At 39.9% G+C, this 27,138-nt stretch overlaps 1 protein-coding gene across 3 annotated transcripts in view; it reads right to left on the bottom strand.

Moving 5' to 3' along the window:
- The window catches only part of TLN2 (talin 2), a 144,382-nt gene that overhangs the window by 78,920 nt on the left and 38,324 nt on the right, over positions 1–27,138 (bottom strand). For all 3 annotated transcript variants that reach the window (XM_036389867.2, XM_036389866.2, XM_036389868.2), the window contains 7 exons: positions 22,129–22,211; positions 10,520–10,690; positions 6,445–6,542; positions 5,669–5,798; positions 4,245–4,397; positions 2,560–2,702; positions 1,235–1,362 (listed from right to left, as the gene is read on the bottom strand). In XM_036389867.2, coding sequence (XP_036245760.1) covers positions 1,235–1,362; positions 2,560–2,702; positions 4,245–4,397; positions 5,669–5,798; positions 6,445–6,542; positions 10,520–10,655 — 788 coding nt within the window. In that variant the 5' untranslated portion in view covers positions 10,656–10,690; positions 22,129–22,211. The remainder of the gene's footprint in view (positions 1–1,234; positions 1,363–2,559; positions 2,703–4,244; positions 4,398–5,668; positions 5,799–6,444; positions 6,543–10,519; positions 10,691–22,128; positions 22,212–27,138) is intronic.

The raw sequence follows: 27,138 nt of genomic DNA, 5'->3' as shown, positions 1-27,138 counted from the left end.
CTAACTCTTGAAATCATTACCATGACACAACATTAGCTTATCATGACATAATACCCAGTGGTTTGCTGCAGAAATACTCCTCAGTGAATGGAGAGAGAAGGGAAGAATAAGCAGACAATGGACAAATCCCAGAGTAAGATTGTTGTGTAACTGGTCACATTCTAGGAAATAAAAACCAGGAGTGCACTGAAGCTGTCACACTGGGCCCCTGTAATTCTTAGACATCAGTAGCTCTAATAGAAAAGATTCAGGGGCCAATCAGGAGCAGACAGACAGTAAAAAGAAAAGCTGATTATTAACTGGAACTGAAAGATATTTATTTGTATAACTGAACTGCTGCTCCAGGAATAGGCTTCAGAGTGAAGTGTTTCAGACAACCAGAGCTGCAGCACTGCCCATTCCACAGCAAGACACCACCTCAAAGTGCTTCCCTGAGACACCATAAACCCCAAAGTGGCTCACAAAGGAAGCCTGAGGCAGCACTGAGCATTCTGCCAGTGGAACAGGACAGAAACTAAATACACACCCATTGTTGTGTGCCTCCAGTTAAGGGATTTATGAGCCTCATGTAGGCTTGATGGACTGGGCAGTAAATAGCTCTCTTGAACCTTCCTACATTGCCTTCCTCAAACTTCAGCCCTTGGTTAATTTTACTGCAGGTAAGCCAATCAGAATATCCAAATCAGTAGAAAAATGGGACATCTAAATGTCAGCCAGACTTAACTTGCCCTCCTGACAGCAGTAAATTAAGTGTCACAATAAAGATTAAAGGATGAGCCACTTGTGAGCAGGACTCCTGTCCATGCCTGAAACAAAGAGCACAGGTCCAGAATTCCATTCATACAACACCATGAGAGGCTGAATCTGACCAAGTGATTAATGCCACTAAAAAGTTTGGAAAATTTAATTTCTACACACAGGAGTATTCACTTTATTCAAATGACAGAACTTCTTCCCACTCTTGTACTCTCCTGGTACTAAGTGTGTACTTAACTGGCACTCTGGGAGGAGCCAGTGTCCTTATTAGTGCTGTCTAATAAGCCACTGCCAAAGGTCCCCTCATCAGCTGAGGCTGCTGATTTGTGCAATAAAGCTCCTTTCACTGGGAGATTTGCTATTGAAAATACACTGAATCTGATTACCTCTGCTTGGAGTAATAAAATGTGCTTAATCTGTGACAACTCAACATTAGTTACACTTGAGGTCACCCAAATTAGAAGTTAGAAGTGTTTACTCTAAAAATCCAGGTTTATGTTTGTGTTCTACATGAGGTCCAAACTGGATCTGTGTTTGAAAGCCTCCGAATTCACAAGCCTTCTCAAAGGAGACAGGATGGGAGCCATTCAGAATGTCATCACGAGCCTAGAGGAGACAACCAAAGATGTGTTAGAGACAGCCAAACAGCTGAACCCATCTCCAATTCCTTCAAAGCTTCAATACAGCCAGCAACACACCCTTTGCCTTCTGAACGTCTTTATTATTCCATTCTGGATGTGTATGTGACTAATAAAACAAAGGGCTAGATTATTTCATGGTGAGTATCTATGGAGACATCCTGAAGATGTGATTGTATCAGCTTTGATCTAAAAGAGAATGGGACAGCCATTTCCTGATGCATGTGTAAAGAAAGTCCAACCTGCACATGCACTTCTGTGTGTGCACACACATGTACAGATGCATGTGTGTGCCAATGCTCACAATGAAAGCTTTCATGCCACTGCCTCATAGAGGAGGGAGAGAGATCTCCATAATTATAAAGGTAAAAACAAAATTATTGTTACAGATATGGCAATAGGACAGGCCCACAGCATTTTTCTTCCTTCTGTGTAAATGTAGTGGTCATTGAAGATGACAGATTTCATAGCTCTGGCAGCAGAAGACTCACCCACCCATAGACAAAGCATTGACAAAGCATTATCAACACAGCCTGTCACACCAGCCTGGATTAAATATTTCAGTGGCAGGAGAACAGCTCAGTGTGATAGTCTTCTCAAATACTTCAAAAAGCTGCTGCTGTTCTACAAGCAATAGAACAGCCTTACCTTTTGCCTCAGATTTTTAAAATGTACTTTATAGCAATATCAGGTATAACAACAGCACATTCCATCAAACTTTCAATTTTTTCTTTGTAAAAAGACCCCAAAACTTTAACAAAGAATTTAAAGCCTACTTTTTTTTTTCAGACTGAATTGCAGGCAATTGCAATGGCACCTTCAGTTAAACACTATCTTCTGCATAAAGCTCCTGGATTGCTAAGGTATGCACAGTCCCTCTGAGAGTTTAGGAAACCTGTCCAGATGGACACATAGCAATTTTAAGGAAGCAGGATGTGAAAGCCAGTGGATTTTTGGCTCAGTGTCCATTACTGGGTTCAAAGCATTGGATTAAAAAAAATCAGCAAAGCCTCTGTACTATCACATGTTTTTGGAGGGCTAGACAAGAGAGCAAAACTAAAGCACTTCCAGAACTGGAATTCTAGAAGATGGAGTATATGAGCACTGTATTTTTTCTAACTAACCTACATGGGGGTTTCCTGAGACAAGGTAGAAAGCACTGTACCTGAACATAGAGCAAATTCAGCTGAACAGGATCTCTTGAATCTACATTCTGGTCTGAATAGAAGAACTTTCGTCTCAAGAGCAGCGTCTCATTCTCATCCACTCCTTGCTCGCGGAAGGTGCGGCTGTGATCCAGCCAGTTCACTGCAACAGAGGCACAGCCAGGACACTGCAAAACCCACACAGCCTTGTGGAATTCATGGGATAATGGGCATTTCCACTGGGGGAACTGGGACCCAGCCAGTTCACTGCAACACAGGCACAGCCAGGACACTGTAAAACCCACACAGCCCTTGTGGAATTCATGGGATAACGGGCATTTCCACTGGGGGAACTGGGATCCAGCCAGTTCACTGCAACAGAGGCACAGCCAGGACACTGCAAAACCCACACAGCCTTGTGGAATTCATGGGATAATGGGCATTTCCACTGGGGGAACTGGGACCCAGCCAGTTCAACAGAGGCACAGCCAGGACACTGCAAAACCCACACAGCCTTGTGGAATTCATGGGATAATGGGCATTTCCAGTGGGGGAATTGGGACTCAGCCAGTTCAACAGAGCCATGCACATTGTAAAATCCACACAGCCCTTGTCAAACCCATGGGATAATGGGCATTTCCACTGTGGGGGAACTGGGATCCATCCAGTTCAACAGAGGCATAGCCAGGGCACTGCAAAACCCACACAGCCCTTGTGGAATTCATGGGATAATGGGCATTTCCACTGTGGGGGAACTGGGACCCAGCCAGTTCACTGCAACAGAGGCACAGCCAGGGCACTGTAAAACCCACACAGCCTTGTGAAATTCATGGGATAATGGGCATTTCCACTGGGGGAACTGGGATCCAGCCAGTTCAACAGAGGCACAGCCATGCCCACACTGTTGAACCCACACTGCTGCAGTGTCACAGCCCTTGTCAAACCCATGGCATAACTGGCATTTCCACTGTGGGGGAAAACTCCACAAGAAATGTTACTTTCATTTCTGGTGCTAGTCATAAGTGCTGAAGCTTTGCTACAAATGAGAACTGTAAAACAGCACTGCTGAGAAACAAGGATGTACTACAGCATAAACATTGTTAATATTGAAGAAACAACTACAGTAATGTCTTACTAGTAAATTTGTATCTTTAAAGCTTCACAACAAAATAAGTTTACCACATTTTACCTCTAAAACACATGATTCTGTTTACCTTTCTTATCCCTGAACACAATTTTAAAACATCTTCCTGCCACTTACAGTTAACCTTAGTGTCTTACAGAAAAATATAAAAAATAGTTATCATGACTTAGCACACAAACCAAATCAAATACTGTCTTAATTCTTTGGCAAATTTCACTTACAGTTCAAACTTATACTTTCAAAGACAAAACTACCTTTTGAGGGCTTTCAGTAGGCATCCATTATTCTTCAATGAAGGGACAAAAACAACCCTTCCCACTGAAGCTGGAATGCCCCTACCAAACACATACCAAAATGCACCTCAGAACAGCTGCTCACTCTCACACTTGGCCATTCACTTCATTTAAAAAAGACTCAATTGCAGACAGCACTACATGAAAAAGGGATGCAAAATACAGCCAGGAGCCAACTGAAACACACTGAAGGGTCACTGCATGGCTGCTTTGCATCATGCTGTGCAAAGATATTAATCAAAGAATTACCCTGGAGCACTTTACTCACAATCATCATCTGTATGAAGCTTTGCCTTGAGTTTTTCCATTTTTCTTTCATCACGTAACAGGGTCCTGTCTTTCTTAAGTGTTCCTGTACTCTCCTCTTTCTTCTCTTCGATGCTCTCCTGGATTAATGAATATTCCTCATAATTTGTTATTCCTGGAATTATAAATAAATCCAATAGCTGACCTCATCTTTCCAATACATGATTTCTTTGTCATATGCTGCATTTGCCACTTGCAGAAAGCTATTAAGTATAAGGTTTTTTTTTTTTCTGCTGCCTACCCAAGAGAAGCTGCCAGTTTAAAAACATGATGGAATGTAAAATAACTGTAAATTCAAAAATGGGGACAGACTATAGTAAATTTCCATTCATGGATGCCTACAATTGCTTCCTGAGGACTGAGTAATTTCAGCTTGCCTGTGATGTAAAAGAAATGTGGCAGAGCCAACTGAGGAACAGAAACCATGTGAAATTCATGATTTTTTATTTTTTTAAGTGCTATGACTCAACTCTTCCTCTGAATTTTCCATGAAACTGAATCAAAAATCAGTTCAAAATATTTAGCATATATGCTAAGTTGTTCCAATTTCTTTGTTCTGTTTGATTTTTCTGTACTGTTTAGGAAAGCATGTTTATGTTATTGTGAGTAAATTAAATGCTCACCTACATATCACATTCATGAAAATAAATCAAACTAATTTTTGAGGTGAATTAGTTACAGCACATTAGAATCCAACATACAAAACCTCAAAACTGAAATAGATTATTCCCTTTCCAAGTAAAGTCATATAAATCAAATTAAGGCTGCTTGAACTCTAAATGAGATTTAAGCAGTTTTAAGACTTAAATCAATCCATGTTGGATGCACACTTACAGTACATGTATTAAATACAAATTTGTTTTAAAAATGTCCATTTAGCTATGTATTGAGACAGACTATAAGCACTATCACACATTTTTGACCAGCTGCTCTGGATGGCTTCTGTATGCATTTTTACAAATGATACAATTCTGTGATCAACTCAATCATAACAACACAAAGTCCTAAGCTTGGGTACATTTCAAGGTCAGCAATGTTCCTCTTTTATCCAATTAACATTGAGTATAAATTCAGTTCTAAACCTTTATCTCATAGCAGGAAAGAGTACATAAATGTAATGTACAACAAAAAACTGGTACCTGTACTGTTGGATAACTTTGTGCCTTCAACTGCTAAATCCTGAAGTCTAAGGATACAGCTGACTCTCTACAGACTTTGATAAAACCTGGACAACAGGCTTCAAGAAAGTGTTTGGTAAGTAGTAACTTCAAACAAATTTAAATTTTTCACATGTATGCTGATTTCTAGCCACAGAACATCCTAACAATCAAAACTGAAATATGACAGAAGAACAAATTCTTAAGCATGTGGGTCCCAAAACCTTACCTATCCTGCTGCAAATGGTAACCAGCAATTCACCCACAGTTTTAGAATCATCCACCATGACTGTTTTCACTGAACCATCCAACATACGTATTTTCTGAGGTCTCTGTTTCTTTTTGTACTCCAATATATCCTAGGAAGCAAACACAGCTGTTTCTAAATGCTTCTGGAAGCCAACACAAGCCAAAGCACTACCTTAGATGCCTAAAACAGGATTCCCTCCCCACCCTCCAAGCTGGATTTTCCCTTTGCTGCAGTGTAGGCAAAGGTACTCATTTAATAAACTTGAGCAGTGACTGCTTTTGGATCTGCCCATGTCATTGTTCAAGGATTGTTCTAAGTGGCAAGACCAAGTCAGGGCAGGACAGATAAAGTACCCTTGTGCTGTGAAATGCAGTCCAGCATTTCCAAAGGACTGCAATGCTGTGGGTGCAGCAAGCTGGCCAGAACATGAGCCAGTGTGGCCTCACCACCTCCAGGATCCAAGAAACCACCTCTAACACAAGGTCACATCAAATAGAAAGGATATAAGCAAAGCTATTTTTCAACTTTCTGTTAATCATTCTCTGGAGACACTACTGACCACAGCAGCTCACAGTCACAACCTGAGTGCAGGAAAAAACTGATCTCTGAGGCACAGCAAGGACAAGGAGCAGGTCAAGCTCAGGAACAGGCTCAGAGCCTCCCAGCCCTCCAAATGCTAAACATTCTTCTTGCTATTTAGGAAACAAGATTTCTAAGAGCGTGGTGATGCAGGAAGCCAGAGCCTTGCAGCATACCCCATTTCTCAGCATGTAGTAATCCAGGGTCCTCCCAGCCTCCAGCCAGATCCCTTTCCTTGGGTCATCATCTGACAAGAACAATCCATAGTCAGAGGCTGTGGGACAGAACAGACAGAGACACATTGAAAAACACCAAGCTAAGAAAGCCAACATGGATTTATTCAGGCCTATTCAGATTCAGGGTTAAGCCTACATTGCACTTACTTTCCATTCTTAGTAAACTTGGAAAGAATATTTTTCTGTGCTTCATGAAGAATTTAGTTTAGCAGCAGATAGCAGGGTACATTAGGCTTTACAGAAGGCTTCACTATGCCATTACATCTTCACATGTCACATCTACTGTGTATTATATTTATAACTACTTTTTTTTGAGACAACCTGTTTTAAATGCTCACAGGTCCTGCTTTGGAATTCACTAACCAAAAATACAAGCAAGTTTGGCCTTAACCACAGTGTACTATTTCAGGCAACAGTTCTATTTTCAAAACACAGTTTGCTTTCAACCCTCCACAAAATGAGTTTATTATAAACTTGGGAATCTTTCGGGTAGGTGATTCAGGTTTTGATATTTAAAAATATACAAGGCTTCTAGAATTATACCAATGGCAAACACAGCAAAAACTTGTATCTTTTGAGAGCTAAACTATGTCAATTGATTCTTTCAGGAGTAAATGATAAAATTTTCACTGCCACACAAAACCAAACCCAGGTTCAGGTTTCAAAGACTCAACTCCAGATACACAAAATGAACCATCATGACTGTTAATTTAAGGCCTATCCATATGCATGAAGGACCAATACAGATTATACTTCACAAACAACAATCAACCATGCAGCAGCTGAGCCCGCTCTGTTGGCAGCTCTGCAGGTTAAGCTGATGCCCCTTGCCATGGCCAGCAGTGCAGAGCCTGCTACAGCAGCTCTGGGCCCACCTTGTTACTGTCAGCCACGTGTCAGGACCCTTGGGCCACAAAGCCAGGTAAAAATACACACAATTTTCTGATAATATTTCATCCTTAAATGCCATGCATAGCAATAATTTACATTTAACAGCATGTACCTTAAACACATGATTACTTATGCAATTATATAAAAGACCTTAAACATAATTGATAGAAGTGCAAGTGACTTACAGATACCCAATTTAAAAGGAAGAACCCTTCCATAAACAACTAAGTAAGATGACAAACTTTCCCTGCTGGCCTTAATTAAAAACTCCCCTGAAAGGTCAAGTGATCTGTACATATAGAGATATTTCTGATACAGATTCAATACAGAATCACTTCTGTAAGATTCTAGAATTTGTGCCTATAAATAGGTTGTGACCTTTAGAAGCAGACAAAGTGCCTTGCCCAGAGCACCAAGGAAGCACAGACTGCTCTGACACTCACTTGTGGTGCATGCACCTGGAAATGAAACAGCAGGAGCTGTGCAGGAGCACATGAAAATCGTGGCCAACTCTGTGCTGGGACCAGGCTCGTGGGAGGAGTGAAATGTGCCCAGCTGAGAGCCATAAGGACATTTCTTATTGTGCAGATCCAGTTTGTCAACTGTACTGCACCACTGTGAGTCTCCTGAACTAACAGGCAAACACACATTTTAACAGCCACCAAAAAAGGGAAAGGATGTGTTGGAAACATTTCTGTTCATCCCTCAATCCTTTATTGAAGACTTGAAGTGCACTGCAATCAGAAGCAAAGAAAAAGCCCCACTATAAAATCTGAGAACTCCTTGGCTTTTCTTTGAGGTTCATCATGTTCAGGGATATTTATCACTCAACTTCTCCAAATTCAACAGCTGTCTACAATCACTGCCTGGAGAGACCAGCGTGGTAAAAATGCACAACTTGTATCTGAAAACTGAAGCTCTGTGGCTAGATTTCCAAAGGACTCCTGCAAAGAAGAAGCAATTCTCAGTAATAGTAATAAAGTCCATTACTAGTAAGTTTTCCTAACAAGACTTTTGAAATGGCTGTAGAGTTTGAGAGCTTAAACCCCAATAAACAATCTGCTTTAAGAATTACATTCTGGTAGCATTATACAAAATGCAGCACCAAAGGGCTTTGAAGTATCTGAATTTTTGGACAACTTTGGCTGTGTTAAAACCAGATCTTTTGTCCATGGTGTTTCCCAGTATTCACTGTACTCCCTGTACTCACCTAATTTGCTCAATAGGTATAGAGAGTTACATTTGGCTACCATGGTAACTATGGTATGCACAGCAGGGTGATTTCAGTTATTAACCAGTTTCAAACATTTCTCTTTGCACATTTTGGAGGTACCCAGCCATTCTTCTGTAATTCATGCTGTCACTTCCTTTGCTGAGGCACAAAATAAGTCTGCACAGATTTTCTTAGAACACATTGCCAGAAACACTGCTTTAAGTAGAAAATACCAAACAAAAAACGCTCTCCAAGCAGGAGAGCAATTTCTCATCTTTAAGGCAAACCAGATATTTATTTAAGAAATCTAAAAACATCCATTGTAGGAAAACCTTTGTCAGGACAAAAGGAAGCAAAACAACTGTCAAAACCCAAAACATTCTCTTGACTGCCCTAGAAGACTCAAAACCCCAGCAAAGAGCTCAAAGAGTCGTGCCCACCCAGGGATGCCAGTCTTGGGGTTTGTGTTGCTGAAATGGCTTTTGAGGTATTAAAGAGTTGGTTTTCTTTTTTAGCTTTGCAACTGAAGAAGAAATCAAGATTTTTTAGCTTTGGTTTTTAAGGTTGTTTATTTTTTTATTTAATACATTCTTTTTTTGACTTGTTGAGGTTTGTTTAGCAGGTTGGGTTGAGGCACACTGCTTTTGGGGAGGTGTTAGTGTTTTACACTAGAAACTGTGTGGACTTTATTTATAATAATTTTTTAATACTTATTATTCAGGTTAGACAGTTTGTCTTACTTAATTTAGAAGTGTCACTATTACAGCAGAAGATGGAGGACAAGAAGAAGAAGAAAGACAGGATATGTTTAGATTTTTTTATTTTGCTTTTTGAACTTCTATTTTAAAAACTTTAAAATTTTACTTTTTCACTTTGTGACGAGTTAGCTATCATTTTACTTAAACTTTTGTGGCTTGTAAATCTTCACACAAAGTTGGTAATGTTTCTGTGGGTTAAAATCACAGCTACAGGTTTCTTTGACTTTGTGCCAAGGTCCTTGAGCTCTTTGCTAGGGTTTTGAGTCTTCTAGGGCAGACAGAGGAATGTTTTGGTTTTTGACAACAACTCAGCTACTTTTTGTCCCTTAAAAATCTGTTTGCACTTGTTTCCTTTCGCTCCAGAGCCCTACAACTTAAATTAAAAAAAAAACCAAAAAAAACCAAACCAAAATCTCCTGTCATAGACATATTTTATGAAAAATCCTTTGGCTAGGATCTTTTTCTCCTGAGAAGCTGAGAGGGCTCAGAAACAAAATGTAAACAATAATTATCTGCTGCTGTGGAATGAAAAAGATGAATCTTTGATTGGTCTCATGTGGTTGTTTTTAATTAATGGCCAATCACAGTCCAGTTCTGGTCAGTCACAAGATTTTATCATCATTCCATTCTTTTCTGTTCCTTTCTAACCTTCTGATGAAATCCTTTCTTCTATTCTTTTAGTATAGTTTAAATATATAATTTAATTTTAATATAATATATAACATAAAATAATAAACCAGCCTTCTGAAACATGGAGTCAAAATTCTCATCTCTTCCCATGTCAGGGTTGCCTGCAAATTCAACACTCTCCAACATAAAAAATAAATGAAGAAACAGGACAGTGTCAAAAAGCCCTCTGGGTTCATGTCCATTTTCAGTGCAGGCAATGGAGTGAGGAAGGAGAAGCTGAGGAGCAATGCAGTGAGGAAGGAGAGGCTGAGGAGCAATGGAGTGAGGAAGAAGCTGAGGAGCAATGCAGTGAGGAAGGAGAGGCTGAGGAGCAATGCAGTGAGGAAGAAGCTGAGGAGCAATGCAGTGAGGAAGGAGAGGCTGAGGAGCAATGCAGTGAGGAAGGAGAGGCTGAGGAGCAATGCAGTGAGGAAGGAGAGGCTGAGGAGCAATGCAGTGAGGAAGGAGAGGCTGAGGAGCTCACCCTGCCCGGTCTGAGCCTCTGGCACTCGCTCTCGGATCACGCGGCAGGCGTCGTACACGGCCGTGGAGGGCTCAAACTGCATCGTCTTCACCACATTGCACTGGCGGACACAGATCTTCAAGGAAAGAGCCACCATGGTGCCAAGTCACCTGCAAGTTCCTACTAAAGTACCTGAAAAAGAAGTAGTGGTGTTGCTGCTTAGTTTTTCATTTAATGCTTTAATATAATCAGCTTTTCATTAAACAAATGAAACTAGTTCAGTAAAATTGCATTTATTCAATTGCACTTCTATATAAAGTCTGATTAGGATCATTAAGATAGAAACTGGCCAAAACGTGTATTTTTCTTGGTGTAATGGAAATTTATTTTTCAAAAACTTGTGTACAGATACTAACTGTTCATACTTTCTTTAAGGTAGTTAAAATGGTGCATAAAAAACCAACACACTTATTGGGTATATTGGCAACATATTTACTGCTGACAGAAAATTCTTTTTCTCTCGACACATTTTTATTAGATCATCTAGACCAGCTTGTGGCCAACAGCTTAAAATAACTACTTCATCAAAAGTAGGATTTTCTTAGCACATAACTACTCTTTCCTGAAGATTCTCAAGTGTGCAATACAGTGTTATGGTTTTTCTCAAGTCTCCACATAGATGTTTTTAGCCTGTTGCACAGCCACAGAGAGCTTCAAGAATGAGTTATTTTTCATTTCAGCTATATTTAAAAATCTACACCAAATCTGACAGCATTTTTTACAGAAACAGGAAGCTACAGATGCTTTTTGTATTGTTTCACTTTGTAGATAGTCTGGGTTTTGTCTCCAGTGTCTTCCCTTGCTGTTTTAACAGTCCAAACCACTCTTCCATCACTAGACTTTCCACAACCATCTCCAATAACTCTTCAGAACTTAAATCCATTCTCCATAAATATAGAATGCACTAGAATCCCCAAATAATTTCTGCAGAAATTGATGTGTGTGTTTTTAAATAGGACTTTCCTAGGGGATCCTAGTGACTAACTTGAAGAGCTACAAGCTTGTCTTCCTAAAGTTCAGGGGCCTGAATTTCCTCTTCATCTGACCCATATCTCTCCCAACTGGCAGTCCAGAGTGCCTCCAAACTGAGCATCCCAGCTGAGCCCTGCAGGTCACCAGGGCAGCATCACCCTGAAGGGAGGTCCCTCCCCTGCTGCACAAGGTCCCCTCTCTGCACTCCCTGAGGCTCCTGCACTGCCCAGGCTCACAGTGCTGCGTCTCCAGCAGCTGCACCAGCACTTTGTCAGTAGATCCCCTGGAGCAGACACCCACCACGAGGTTTTCCTGTGTTTCCTCACACTCATTCTTACCCACAGGCTTTCCCCCTGCTCACAGCCCTTCTTCAGACCCAGCTCTGGGCACCCTCTTCCTCTGCTGATGTAGGGGGTAACACCACCCCCTCCCTTCACTCCTGTCCCTTCTGAAGTGCCAGGAGCCACTGGGAGCGACAGCCCAGCCATGGGATTCATCTCAGCAGCTTTCAGTGAAGGCAACAGGGCCATGGCTCCCTAGCAGCAAGGTGCACTCTGTTAGTGTGCCACAATGCTCTGCTGGCTGATTCAAAAACAAGCAGTGCTCCTGTGTCTCAGGGAATGTTCTTTTAAAAGGACATTGTTTAGGTTTGCAGCTTTTTAGTACTTTCACTTTGTGATGGTGCACCCCACAAACGTGTGTGTCAGAAAGAACATCAGAAGTGCCTTGCACTGTAAAATGATGCATCCCCATGCTGTCCCTGCCAGATGCTCATTTAATCCATTCCGACAAAGCTCCATAAAATGGGAGTCCACAACATCCACAGCTAAGCTGCTCCATTTTTACTTTTCTTTTTACTATTTCTACATTTGGGATTGCTCTCCTTCATACAAGTTTTCAACTTTGGTTCTCCACTCTGCAAAAGAATGGGGTTTTTTTTCCCTTTCCTATATAATATATACAAATTTATCCCTGTTATCTTTAATGCACTTTTACAAGTTGGGAACCTGTTACTGTCTCCTCCCACCACCACTCCTATTTTTTTTTCTAGGGACAAATTCAACTCAAAGAAGGAAGGACCTAAATATATCAGTGGTCTGGTTTCCTTCAGTTCAGTGTTCTTGGTTTCAGAGACACCAAAGGATCCTTCATCTGAAAAAGAGCTCATAACTTACCAGCTTCCTCCAATAGTATGTTCTCAAACTCAAGAGAAAGGTTTTTATTTGCCTCCTCCAGATTATCCTCAGGCTCTAAACCTCTCCATTTGGCTTTCAGTAATAAATGGGATTGGCAGTTTCCATCTCCTGGGTAACAGCCAGAACAGGACAGCTGTTTTTTCTCAAAAGATCTAAGAACTTGGTCAAGAAAAAGGGCTGAGATCACAGAGAAAAACAAGGGGAAAATATCTTCCACATTTCCTTTATCTTCTATACATTGATTCACATCATTGAAATATTTCTCTGTGCAAGTAATGGACTCTCTGTGCCCCCAAAATCACTCTGGCTGTGGAATGGCTGACCAAAACTTAAAAGGATCCTGGAAATTAAGAAAATTTTACACAGAACAGTTTGCTTGGTACTGTCTAATTCTCTGTGAGTAATAAAGTAGGAAATTTCTAAATCAGACTGTGACTAATCTGTGCTTGTAAGGTGGGAGACTGGAATAATAAATTATGAATCTGACAGCTTTGGGAGGAATAGCAGCAGCTTTGAGCTCTTAAAAAAGCCACAGAGTGTAAGTCAGAGAACCCAGTGCCTGCAGATATATATCAGAGTGTGCATGTCAAAGCCTTGAGCTGAACCATCACAGGGCTCACATTCCGGAAAATCTGAACAAACAGAATTCTAAGCAGTGCTTGAATTAAGATGAGCAGGCCTTGGTGTGCTCACAGAGATACCTCACCAACAAAGCAAACAAGTACAAGTATTTCAAGCACATATTATCCAAGATAATAAGATAGAAAGTAAAGCAATAAGATATTATCCCAAGATGTTATCAAGGACTGAAAAGTAAAACAAGAAAGAGGCAGCAATAAGGTTCTTAAAAGTAACTTCAAGCTGGAGGAAGGTGTGCCTCTGGGTTAAGGAGTGGTTACACACCCTCAGCCACGGCAGGAGCACCTCCAGCAGGGCAGCAGGAGGCAAACACTGCCCCAGCTGGGTCACCCTGGGCTCTGCTCCCTGCCCTCAGCAGGACAAGGCTCCAGCAGACACCTGCATCCATTGCCCAGCTCTCCTGCAAGGCCCACCTGAGCTACTGCATCCTCCCCAAAGCTCCCTGCCTGCCCACATGCTCACCAGAGCTGGGTGCTGCTACATAAATTACAAAGCTGTGCCCTTAGAAGCACACACATACTCCATGAGCAGTTCAAATATTTTTCTTTCATAATTTCTCTTCATGAAAAAAATGAAGAGAAAAATCTGAAAATTCTGAAAATCTAAGGACCAGTATTTACAAAACTAAACATCTCTTCATATCTTCTAAAGTAAGTGTTTTCAGTGAAACAATTTGAACATTAAAAAAAAAGTTATTTGATGAAACACTTATATAAAAAAGATATTAAGTTTATTATTATATATAAAAGGATACTAAGTTTATTATTATATATAAAAGATATTAAGTTTATTATTATATATAAAAAGATATTAAGTTTATTATTATATATAAAAGGATATTAAGTCTATTATTACACATTAAAAGATATTAAGTCTATTATTATATATAAAAAGATATTAAGTCTATTTTGTTTTATGAAATAAATCTGTAAATTGCCTACTGCAAGTCACAAACTAATGTCTTGAACAAAAGCTCCAACATATTTGTTTGAGAAATGTTCCCAAATTAACAGGAAGAAAGTTGATGCCAAAACACCCCCACCCTTAATTTCCACTGGAAATTAATTTAAAATTGCTTTTACTCCTGGTGTCATTCAAGAGGAGCAAAACAGAACTAATCAACATCTAGTAGCACTGCCAAAGCTGAGTAACAAATGAATTTATTCATGTCCTACTGCACCTCTTCCTCCATCAGTCCCAACAGTAATTTCTAGAAGGGTATTTTCTAACTAAACAGTAATTTCTACACACTCTGTGCTACCACAGTAAATGAACAGTTTTTGTGTGGATTTACTCCCAAACTTCCTTGTCCCACTTCTGCCTCACCAACAAATGGCTTTCCCAAGCAGCTCCTTAAAAAGCCTTCTGTAACAATAGGCAAAAATGAGTTTTGTCTGCTGTTTGTGAATACATCTCTGTTATAATGTTAAAAGCATTGAGATGGATGACACACATATGATCAGGTTCAGATTTGCCCTAATTAGAGAGCTTCCACGATGTTTTGTCATTAAGAGAGTACTAAATCAGTGCAGGATCCAACTCTACACTAGTGAAAATTTCCCAAGTCAAACCAACACTCTGAATGGAAGCCTCAGGTAATGTACAACACAGGTCTCCATTCCACAATCCCTTGCTGACATAACATGATAAAATCAAAAAGACAGAAATTCCAGAAAAGACTGGAATTCCAAAAAAACTAAATTGTACCTGAGAGTCCAGCTCTGCTAGAGTGGGAGGGTGGCACTGGGCTCGTCAGCTGCTGTACAATAGACAGACCAAGGCAAGGGGCAGCAAAGTCATCTCAACAAGCATTTTACAAGGCCTCCCAAGAGACATGTAACACAGGGTAAATAGCTGCTTCTCCCAACACTGACAAGGAGAGAAGTTTGCATCACAGAATTTCAACAGGAATCAACTACCATCAAGCCAAAAGCATAAAATAAAAGAATATAAAATAGCAAAATAAAGATTCAGGGAGACAGGGGATTTAGAGGGGAGACCAGATAGTGCACACTGACCTCCCTGATCATTTACCACTCACCTGGATTAATTTGTACCATTCCTACCCTCATATCTATGGTGTCTGAGCTGACAAGGCCATGATTTTATCTGTATATTCTGAAGTGCAATGCTAAGCAAACAGAGAATGCAAAATGTCAGCTCAGTGCTATGAGGGCATGTGCATTTCCCACCCTTGCCAAGTGAGCTGAGGTAACACATAGCCCAAAACCACCTGCATTTCACAACCAAGCAAAGGTGGAACAGCCACCACTGACATTCCCAGACATGGACCACACCCTTTCAGTTAAAGAAAGTTGTCAGTGCCAGTGCTATGGTTAAAAGCAAAGCTCTGTCATGATTTAGTAAAGGTCTGTCTCCCTGGAGATATTTCTTAACTGGTTCATTCAAGCTTGAGCAAACACAAATCTAGGTCATGAGACTGCCACAGCCTCAAAGCCTGTGTGTGTACATGCTCATAGAGGCAAAGTTATGTATTTTTATACTAGACTAACTTTGTAACAACATCCAATGGAACACAAGTCCTCTACTCTTTTCAGTATTCCTACCAAGTACCTGCTGGCACTGGGCATCAGCAATACAGGACAGATGCTATTTTCTGTTGCTCACAGAGGTTGAACATCTAATTCTATTGTACATAGGAAGCACTTGTTCAGTGGACTGGTGCCTGCTAAGACCCCTGTGAGCAAAATGCACTCTGAAGTACAAACCCAGCTGAACTGATAGCTTTGTGTACTTCCAAAATTATGAATGCAAATGAAAGCATCATGCTTCAAAAATCAAGCATAATGGAACCACAAGGCAGGCAGACAGGCACAGAGAGTAACAACAGCCATTTTACTCTAAACTCACAATAGCACCTGTGTTGGCATCTTACCATAAAAGAGGTGGCACTGCACCTTTCAGGGAGGCCTCTCTTCAGTGCTCCATTGCTGTCAATTTGTAACTCATTTATACCACAATCTCTTAAGGGCTGCCATGAACAGCATTTCTGAGACAAAGCTGATTCTCCAGTATAGGAACCAAATCTGTGGGTTGTATATTGAAATGTGTGCCCACATGTCACAGCAAGGCCATCATCAACTCCTTGCTGCACAAGACACTGTGAAGATGTCATCGCTGGTTGCTGCCATTCCACTGGGAACTGTGTAGTGAGGTGCTTTCAGGGGTAACTATCACTCATGCACAAATATCACATTTGTAAGCCCTGGAGTGGAAGTTGTCTTGTCATTAGGGGTAGAATCTCTTCTGGTCAGAAAGGAAACAAAACAGTATCTCAGTTTCCCTCTAGTCAGCTTAGAGCAGAAGGTAAGAGCAGTAAACCAAGAGAGGAAAAGCTGATGTTCTAAATGGGCAGCAAGTACAAAGAGATCAACTTGGAGGGTCCAAAAGCAGCCTGACAACCTCAGACACCACACACTGCCTGGGGTGGCTGATCAGAACTCTTGAAGTTTGAACAAGCAACTAAAAAAGCATAACCCTTCCTTCCATTGGTTAGAATACAGGGAACTTAACACTATACAGCACCAAACACATTGTTTATTCTGTTTGCAAGTATGCACAGACAATTAAAGTGCAAGAACTCTCACATGCCCCCCTGCCCTAAGCAAATCCCTGCTCAACCACTATGGCTGTATACACACACCACATGTGCTGCTAAGTTTTTTACCTTAAAAAACTTCAAGAATCTCAGGAAAAATTTACTGCATTTAGCTGTAGCATGCAGTACTAAATTTTACAAACAAACTACTTGGGAAAAAAAATCCCCACAGCAAAACAAAGATGAACCAGGACAAGCTTTGAAAGGTTACTATGAGAGCAGGCTGTAATTATTAGCAGTAATAGACACCATTCTCAGTTCATGCTTTATAGTCATTCAGCAACAGCATCTCTTTTGCTAAGAGCCCAGCAAGGAAGTTCCCTTAAGCAGAATTATGTAAGAGACCAAAATATTTGGGTCTAATTAAGAGTTGTTTATAGGACAGTCAGCTTATTAGCAATTGAACTTCAGCTTGCTTTTCAAGTCAAAAGGCATATTTGCAAACTAACTTGCTTGTATAAATCTTCAAAAGGAAGTATGAATTACAAGAACTACAGAAGGAATGTCACTGTCCCAGACAGAGCTGAAACAGCTTTTAGATAAGATAAGCCAAGAGCTTGACTGGAGCTAGCTGTAACACAGAAATCACAGGGCTCAGCAGCAAGAGCTTCACGGTGGCAGTCAATGACATGTCTTTGAAGAGGCCTTCCAGACTTTGTTTTCCTATTTTGCAAGAAGACTGCAAGAGAAAAGCAAAAGCAGAAAGATGAGTTTCTGTCGAAACCAGAAGAGAATCACATCCTTTGGCCAGGTTCCTCCCCCAGAGTCCTTGGGAGGACAGGAGTAAATACATGCACAGACTACTAATAAAATGGCATCTGATGTATAGAAGACATTTTCACTTGCTGTGGGTGTGTTTTTCCCTCTTTTTAAAGGGTTTGTTGGGTTTTAGAGGGGTGCTTTATTTTTTTAAGCTCAACTTCTCTAAGGTAAATCTGGGTCCATCTCAAGCACTGCAACTTGCTTACAGTGAAATATATATGTCTATACAGTTTCAAATATATTGTCCAATCTGTAGTACCTATGTAAATTATAGGATAAAAAAAAATAAATTATGATTAAAAATGGTTCCTATTCTGTGGAATGGTTTGGCTGATAGAAAGCTGGTTTTCCAAAGCAGCAGAAGTGACTATTTGAAACATTTCACCTAGATTTTAAATCACACTAAGAATAGCTTGAACTAGAAAATGGGCTGTTAAATCCAGGCTAGAACAGTTCTGTATATTCACACTATTTTCAACTGCTTAAATACTGTAATGTTTTGAAGGACAATTTTAAAGCCTTTATGCCTAGGTCTACAACCTCTGAGCACACTCAATTCAATGCTTTTTCCCTCCCCATTGGATTAATTGAAGTGACCACTCAAACTTCTGAGCTCCACCTGCCATTCTTGGGAGGCACCACAAAGTCAGATGTAATAAATGTAATAAATGTAATAATGTAATAAATGTAATAAATGTAATAAATGTAATAAATCCCTTGGAGTTCTTCCCTGAGTCATTTAATGACACAGCTGGGACATGACTTCTTGGGTTCACCTGCTGTGCTCTAACTATTACTCTGCATTTTCCATTTTACTTCTTTTTTTAACTGACATGTTTTGGCAGAGAAACAGTATTGCCAAGTCCCAGATAAACCATCATGGTAAATCATATATGGATTCTTCTTTTACTTTCCTTTCACCCTCCTGAACATGGAAAAAAAATCCCCACAGCAAAACCCTTACCCTCCTGAGCATCATCTGATGCTGCCCCGGAACTTTTAAAGTTTTAAAAATTTTAAAAGTTTTAAACTTGTAAACTTTTAAAAATTAAAAACTTTTAATTTTATTTAAGAAGAACAGCAGTCAACAGTTACCTCATACACATCTACTTGATTATCTACCTTAAGGAACATGAAGGCAACTAATAGGCTGCTTGAGTTTCTCACAGGCTTTATAACCAAGCCTCCTTATTTGTTCCAGAATCTGAACTATTTAATAATATGAAATGCACTCAGCTACTGCAATCACTGAAGTAAATCCACATTGATAATTCTGATCAGCATCACCATTCAGAATTAGATGGAGTTGTTAAGTCTTCAAAAACAGCTTTGCTACACAGAAGAAAATTAGTGAGGCTCAAATAGAGTCATTTTTTGCCAGTCCTGTAATGGGGTTTATATGGAATGGTTCTCTGCTCTCACTGATTCATCTGAAATTATAGACTTAACAGGCACTGAAATTGCTCTCAGTAGGTTTTTGATCCCTTTGTCCCAAAAATCAATTAATTCAATTATTTAAAACAGATCACTTGAACAGGAAGTGAGGCAGAAAAAAATTAAACATTTATCAAATGTTATTGGAATGAATGTAATCGTAGTCTTAGCAAGCCAGCATTCCACTTATTTAAGTAAGCCAAGAAAACGTGGAGGATTCACACAATTGTCATGCTGGCAACCAAACTATGATCTCCACAATAAGCCTCAATTCTTCACCTAGAATCCTCACAAATTCAAGATGAAGGCAAAGAGATTTCGGAGTTGGAAAACTTATTTCTTGCAGGCCTATTTAAAAGGCAGGAGGCTTGGGAAAGAGCTCACTCATTTAGTGGAAATTCAGGTTGACAGCTTGGAGACTGACTGTCATTTCTATTAGGGAAAGCATGGCAAAGTGGGTGCCAGTCACAGCTACAGGTACTCTTCAAGCAAGAGAATCCATTTTCTCTCTGTTCAAGAACACAGAATGCACTAAAATCCCTTCTATGTTCACACAGCCACACACAGAACAATGAAGTGCACTTTAAAATCACATAGTCCAGCATCATGTAAATTCACTACTTTAGCACACTTTTTGCCAGACAATACCTATTGGAGAACTCAAAACAAAGCCAAGCACTACTTAAATCTAAATTATAATTAATTCAGTTATGTTTCTACCCTTTAAACAGTCAGATCTCTATTCCATCTACTGTAGTACTATCTAGACAATTTTTTCTCACAAGTTATCACAATTTGGTATCAACGTGAGATTAACAATTTTTAAATAAATTACCATTCTTTATCAATTTTCATGTCAGGGAGATAGAAAACAGTTTACAAAAAATAGTAAAAATAAAAAACCTTCATGTCAGTGAAGACAGCAATTGGAATCCAGCATATATCCCTCATTAGAAAGGTGGTGGTCACATGGAGCTGTCATCATATCCTGGCAGTGCTGGAAAACTACAGGCAACAGCTTACACACAGTCTACAACTCAGATGGTGCCATGCCAAAGAGAAAAACAGCAGATCATGCAATCTCCTTCCAATGGGTTCAAATAGCTACTAAAAACCCCTTTTCTTGCTCTTACAGCCTCCATCACCTCCTTGAGATTTACCACACACACATTACCAGTCACAGCTTACAATTTTTAGAACAATAATGCTTTGGCTGATGCTACTGCAGCAAGGTTGAATGACCTTAGTGCATGCTCCCTCACTTTCTGATGCCAGCACCTGAACAGAGAGGGAAGGCAAGGAACAACAAGATGTGTCAAAACTTCACCATTTCTCACCATCTCAAAGGCTGAGTGCCAGCTTTAAACTTTTTTGTTTTTTGAACCTCAGGTTCAGGCAGAGATGTCAGACTCTGCTTTTTGATTACTAAATTATTTTTTATTAAAAAAGAACACTTCTTCCAAAAGAAGAAACAAAGAGGGAATGGCTAGTCAAAAGAGCTCTGAACAACTAATAAAGGGATAAAAAGGGGAAAAAAAAAAAAGAGTAGCTGAGGAAAGGAAAAAGACCTATAGCTAGAGACTGCAGAAAGCTCAGTTACTACCAGAATCAGCAACATTAATAAAAACAGAAAAGCTCAGCAAGAACAGTGTGCTTGCACCCATCAAATTAACATCTCTGTCACAGCCACACAACAGGACAGCACAGACTGAGCTCCAGCTTTAAGAGCACTCCATACCCCCAAGGTGAAAAACAGCTCACAACCACTGGACAAGGAAGGACAAAAATCACAGGGTGGTGTAGTCCTTATAAAGATTTATGAGCAGGATTTGAGAAAAACCTAGATTTCAGAAGGGAACAGGATTGAACCCCAAAACATCCACTGCTTCTACAGCAGAGACAGAGGAACAAAGAAATCATGAAACCCAGCTGAACTTGGAACAGGGGTAACAGTGTGGGCAAACATTACATGTCACTTGGATTATACTGACTCCAGTACACTGCCAGCTGTGTGCTCATGTGCAGTCAAACCCCCTCCTACACCAAATGTGCTCACCAAGAGCACATCCCACCAATAAGCTCAAAGTCAGCTTGGCAGCCTTAAAATGGTTGAAGTTAAATTCACACATTTTGTTATTTTTCTTAGCAAAGCCTGCTTCAATATGTACCTAAACCACCTTCATTTAACCTTGTCCTTAGACATATTTGATACAAACTGACATGTTGCTTTAATTATAGGCTGCTTTGAAAGTTCACTGAAGACATTTTTCAAACATGGAGAATTGCAGGACAAAATTCCATTAGCGACCTTTCAGTATTTCAAGCTCCATTTCCAGATGAGCAGTCAAAGGCAGAGCCACATTTAGAACAGTAATGTGGACAAGGTCAAAGGAACTCCAACAGATGAAGAACATGGGGTGAGATTTATCAACATCTTGCCCAAAGCCAATTTTACCATTTAGTGACATTCTCTTCTGAGAGCATTACAGTACAGAATTAGTCATGTATCTGTGAAGTTATTCTAGTACTGATTTTTCCTTGTTCTTTTTGCCACCTCTTGCATGTATTCAGATGAAAGAGTTAAGTCATCTTCTCAGCTATTTGTTTCATACCAATGAAAGGCATGGCCCATTTTCTTAAGGCTCAGAGAAATCACTTATTACATGATCATATTCTCCAGTCTCCCTGGCAACTGTTTCAAAACAGTCCATGTCTGTCATAGTCAGGTTAATCTCCAGGCTGTTAATTACAATATTTATTTGGCACTTCAATGTTCATTCATCACATTTATTTTTCAGCTCAGATTCCCTCTTCATAAACACAGTCACAGAAGTATACATTTCACATACTCTCTAAAGAAAATTTGATACTAATATGTACAAGCTTTTAAATTACTGTCGGTTTTATGGCATTATATGCATAACAAAGAAAATTAAACAGGACCTTACCTCAAAATTAAACTTCATTTAATAGAAAATTAGTTTGTCTGAAAGTACTGTTTGATCACATGGAAGGCTTCCAGCAACCAAGTCTGTAACACAAAATACAAACAAGTTACTTTCTTATCCCCAGTTCAATAGTTTCTATTTTTCAAGTACCTTCTCTGTCAGCACACTGGAAAGAAAACAACTCAGGAAGTTGTAAGTTTCCTTTTCCCTTCAGGAGTCAGAATTTGCATTCCAAAATGTCTTTGTGCTCAAGAAAATAAATTTCAGTCCAGGCTTCTAAATTACTCACACATAAGAGCTCATAAAAAATGAATTCATTATTTTTTACAGGTAAACACTTTGACATTGCCAAAAGTGTCAATGATGAAACCACTTGTAGCACAAGTCTGGGTGCTAACATAAATTAAACTATCACACTGACCTCTCAAAACCATTTATTTTGCATTAGCTTGTTTTTCCATGGTTTACTGTCCCTGTGTGGAATAACAGTTTCAACACCACAACACAGTCCTCTCTGGGCAATCTCCCTTCTGAAAGGATGATTGCAAAAAGAAAAAAAAAGGTAAAAAAAGTTTTGTTTTGTTTTTAAAAGATGACAAACTCTGTTTCAGGCTTTGGGTGTTTTGAGGAGGTGGGTTTTCTTGTTTGGGTATTTTCAGGCTTTGTTTATTAGAGTTTGTTTTCTTTTTTCCCCTCCCTAGGTTTCTTAGGATCATTTGTCAGCTTTTACTCTGAACAAAAGCTAATATATCATACTGGTTTAATAACCATGAGGATGGGGAAATCAGCTTGCACACAAGCCCTTTAGCAACTCTGGATGCCCAGAGTGCTCTGAAATAACCACCAGCATCTCTCCAGTATCTCCCAACACCCCAGGCTCAGCATCACCCAGGCCTAGGTCTGGCTGCTGGCAAAGCCTTGTGCTCCATGTGTGCAGTTATGGAAGGCTCTCATCCCATTCTTATATCTCCTGGACAACCTAAAAGTTCAAATGAAGTTCTGATCCACAGCAGCTATCTAAATTTGAAACCAGTTTATGCATCAATTTAGAAAGACCAGGATGTTAAAGAATAAAGTTACTCTTTCATACAGCTCCATGGCAGGGAATGCCTTTTGGCTGAGAAAAGCCCACAGCAACAAAAGAATTCTTGCAAATTTTAACCAACCAAAGCTGGCAAAAACATTTCTGATAAAACAGATTCATCACTGAATGTTTTTCTTGTCTTGGTTGGTTAGAAAAGTGATTTTTTTGCTTTCAGTGGACTTTTAAGCAACATCAGCTCTCTGCCAACACAACTATTAACTACAGGTTAACAGATGTAATGCAGGCCAGAGTAAATGCAGGATACATACCACAATTATTTCAGCACCCAATTGATCACCTGCATTAAAATAGGCAATGCACTCGTTTTCCACTTGGAAATGGAGATCCTTGATCACACTCATCCAACCTCTCAATGCCTGCCAAGTTCCCAGTAATGAGCAAGTAATGCACAATTACATCTAATTAAAGCTATGGCAGCAGCCTGCACCTCATGGGCTTCCCCTCAAACATAAGGTGAGGATAAAAGCAAGTTCAGCTCACAGCAATCTGAGTATCTGGGCATTCCCTGGGGTGGCTGTATCAGTGCAGTAGGGTTGATCTGCATTGCAGTAACATGCCAAATTCCTGTTGAGTACAGCCCATAAACTCACCAGCCCCCCACTTCCTCCAGCACTATGTCCTTCTCCATACCTGCACAGATTGCAAAGTTCTAAAATTTGTATCAAGGGCAGTTGTGAAGCAGTTCAGTCACTTGCAGCTGCCACCTGTCCTTGCTCTGACACCAGAAGCCCCTTCCAGTCCCCATGCTCTGCAAGCACAAACAGCAGCTGAGGCATCTGCAGCTCTGCTCAGAAGCACCAGCAATGAAGGCTGACAAATGCTGGACTTGTATCAACACCTGAATGCCTGTAGAACACACCACATCTAGCAAAGAGCACAACCAGGTGTAGCAGAGAAGAATGTAGAAGTGACCATCACAATATTGCTTCTTTCTAGCTGCACCACACAAAGAGCCTCAGATAAATTTTCCAATTCAATATATGTTGTTACCATCATGGTGATTTAAACAGTTGTGAAACTGCTTTGAAATGTGCCCTTTTCAAAGGCAGTTCCAAAAGAGAATCATTGCTTAAAATAAAAAGGAAAAAAAAAATCAAGCAAACACAAAAAACCCCAATAGTTTGGTTTTTCCAAGCTGTATACCAAACATAGGTAACTAGAAAGTTCTTTTTCTGTGGTTTATCAGGAGGGTCTATCTATTTACTCAAGTGTTAATGAGACTAGGAAGGAAGGGGGTAGGGCAACTGCTGTCTTAACATTTTACATCAAGGGACGAAACAACACAATTAATTTGCATGTACTACCAGAGTAACTCAATTAATAGAATACCATGTTTCAAAATGACAATTTTAAATAGTAGATTTTAAGTCATCAAAATACTTAAGAGTAGAAATTTGAATATATCTTGTGGAGTCTGAGGCAAACAAAAGTTGCTTGTATGATGATATATTGTAAGACTAGCTGGAATAAACATGACTGTGGAAACAACATTCATTTTTCACGTGGGTTAATTTACTGCTGAAGCAGCCATACATTTTTTTACTTATCAACAGAAAGAGAGAGAGTACCTAAAAAAACCAATTAATCCCTGTTTTTTTATTCTATTGTCCTCACTTCCTGGAATGCAGTCAGAGGTGGAAGCAGGCTGCCTAGAAGCCCAGTCAGCAAAGCAGCTGCCCTGAGCCCAGGATCTGTTTACAGTTATTGGAGGGGGGAGCACTGAGGGCATGAAGCACCGAACTGCAGAGGTTTACACAGGGCTTGCTCAATATTTGAAGTATTTCTTAGCAGAGCCCCCTGGCTCCCCCTCCTCCTCTCTTTGCTTAGGTGCAGCTACATTTCTCTGAAATGCTTTTGGTTCAAATGCTAGTGATGTTATTTATGGAACAAGAAAATTGCATAAAGAAAAGCACTGAGGCAGAATGTACTTTCTCAATTCTACTGCAGATTCCTACACTATGAATTAGAAGTAAATTACAGTTTTGTCTTTATAGATATTTCCTTGGTATTCTCTACATTCTTGGTGGTAACAGTTTCCTTCAGTAGCATTTGAATTTCAGGCTCACTGAGATCAAACATGAACTCCAGCATCATCTCATACTACATCTGCTGAACGTGGAAGATCTTTCTGCCCACGTATTTCCTTCGGGTTTCTGATGTGTGTTTTTCCTATGCTGTGTTCTGTGGGCTGTTCTTTTTGTTTGTACTTCTTTGATTGTGTGGGTTTGGGTTTTTTTCACCACAACCAACCCCAAATCTGTGGTCCATTACACAGGGTATGTTTTAATCCTGTTGGCATTCACCTTCACTGCATCACCTCTGCTAAATGAATCTGCTGATAGCTTAATATTTTAAAGCTACAGACAGGGGAACAGTCACTTTGGGACATTGGCAAGTTTGGTTTAGGACATCTGGAACATTGAGGAGTTTAGTTCTATGATCAAGTTCCAAACTCTGTTCCTTGCACATAATAAAGATATTGAATGGCTGTTTCAGGCTGGTACTAATTCAGATGTCCTGTAGAGTGTGACTTCTTTAAATTCTAGCTCCTTCTTACCTGTCTCTGTTACTTGCTTCAAGACTACTCCATAAGCGATCACAATTCACCTACTAGAAGGTTTTTCAGCATTTAGGCAAATTTGGCCATGCCCCATATGAAACTCTACTCTCCAATGCAATTCTTCCCTACTTGGAACAAATGTTATTCCTTAAAAATGGTGAAGTTTTTAAAGTGCTGGTTCAAGCCAGACTTTTTGGGAACCTGACAGATGGTGGTAGCTCATCCCTGCACTGGCCTGCCAAAACTCAGCTTTCAGCCCTTCAGGACCTATTATTGCTTCACTCTTATCAGATTTTAACTACTGTATTTCCTTATCAATCCTTACAACAACCTGCACATCTGGGATAATAGTTTTGAGGAAGTCTGACAAGCTAGAACAAGTAAATTCTGCACCACAAGAGCAAAGTTTGGCATTCATTTCTTCTCAAAGCTTCATGTTTGTATATAGCAGAGAAAAAGTATCTGCTGTGATCATTAAAGTCAGCTATACTCTGATTAATTTTCAAAATTATGTAAATTTCATCTCTTACATTATGCTGCTGACCCAAGTTTCTGTGATTCATGTTCTGTTCTCATGAATATGAACTTTTTGTCAAGCAAATATTACTTGCCTTCTGTTCAGGGCTCTTTAAGAGCAATCAATAGTTTTTCATAAAGGAGCAGTTATTATTTGAACTTTATTCTAAACTCCAGTTTCCCCTCTAGGTAAATTTTTACAAAAAGTTCCCAATTTTGTTGTCTAGGAGAAAGACTTTAAACCTTGTTTAAAGCAAGTTGTGCTCCGATTATGGTTAAATGACAACTTCCAATCTTTTTATTACTATGATTTTTATTATATATATAATTTTTTAATATTTTATATATATATTTTTTAATATTATATATTTTTATATATACTACAAAAAAGCTACAGCAAATATTCACATCCAGCCACCCCTGGTAAGTTCTTTGCAACACGTTTGCCCAGAGCAGTTGTCTTGTTGGCATCAAATGGCAAAGCTGCTCCTCTGCTGAGAGGCAGCAGGTGGGAGCTGGGAGCCCAGGGATGGTGTGAAGGTCAGGCAGCCAGGCCTCCCTGCCCTGCCCAGGGCACTGGGAGCTGCCACCCCTCAAACCCCCCCTCGCACCCCAGCACAGGAACGGCCACACAATGACAGCTCCAACCACTAGTGTGTGATATCTGCCAGGAGTTCACTACTACAGCCATCACCAATGGCTCTTCCTTCATTCTAAAATCTCTGGCTGCAGATGTCACTGTCACATTTTCTGAAAAATCCTCCTTGCCCAGGATTTCTCTCCTGGGAAGCTGAGAGGCCTCAGAGAAAAAGGAAAACAATATTATCTC

The sequence above is a fragment of the Molothrus ater genome, chromosome 13 (genome assembly GCF_012460135.2).
Source record: "Molothrus ater isolate BHLD 08-10-18 breed brown headed cowbird chromosome 13, BPBGC_Mater_1.1, whole genome shotgun sequence".
Taxonomy (NCBI): domain Eukaryota; kingdom Metazoa; phylum Chordata; class Aves; order Passeriformes; family Icteridae; genus Molothrus; species Molothrus ater.
This window is presented reverse-complemented; position numbering and strand designations above follow the sequence as displayed.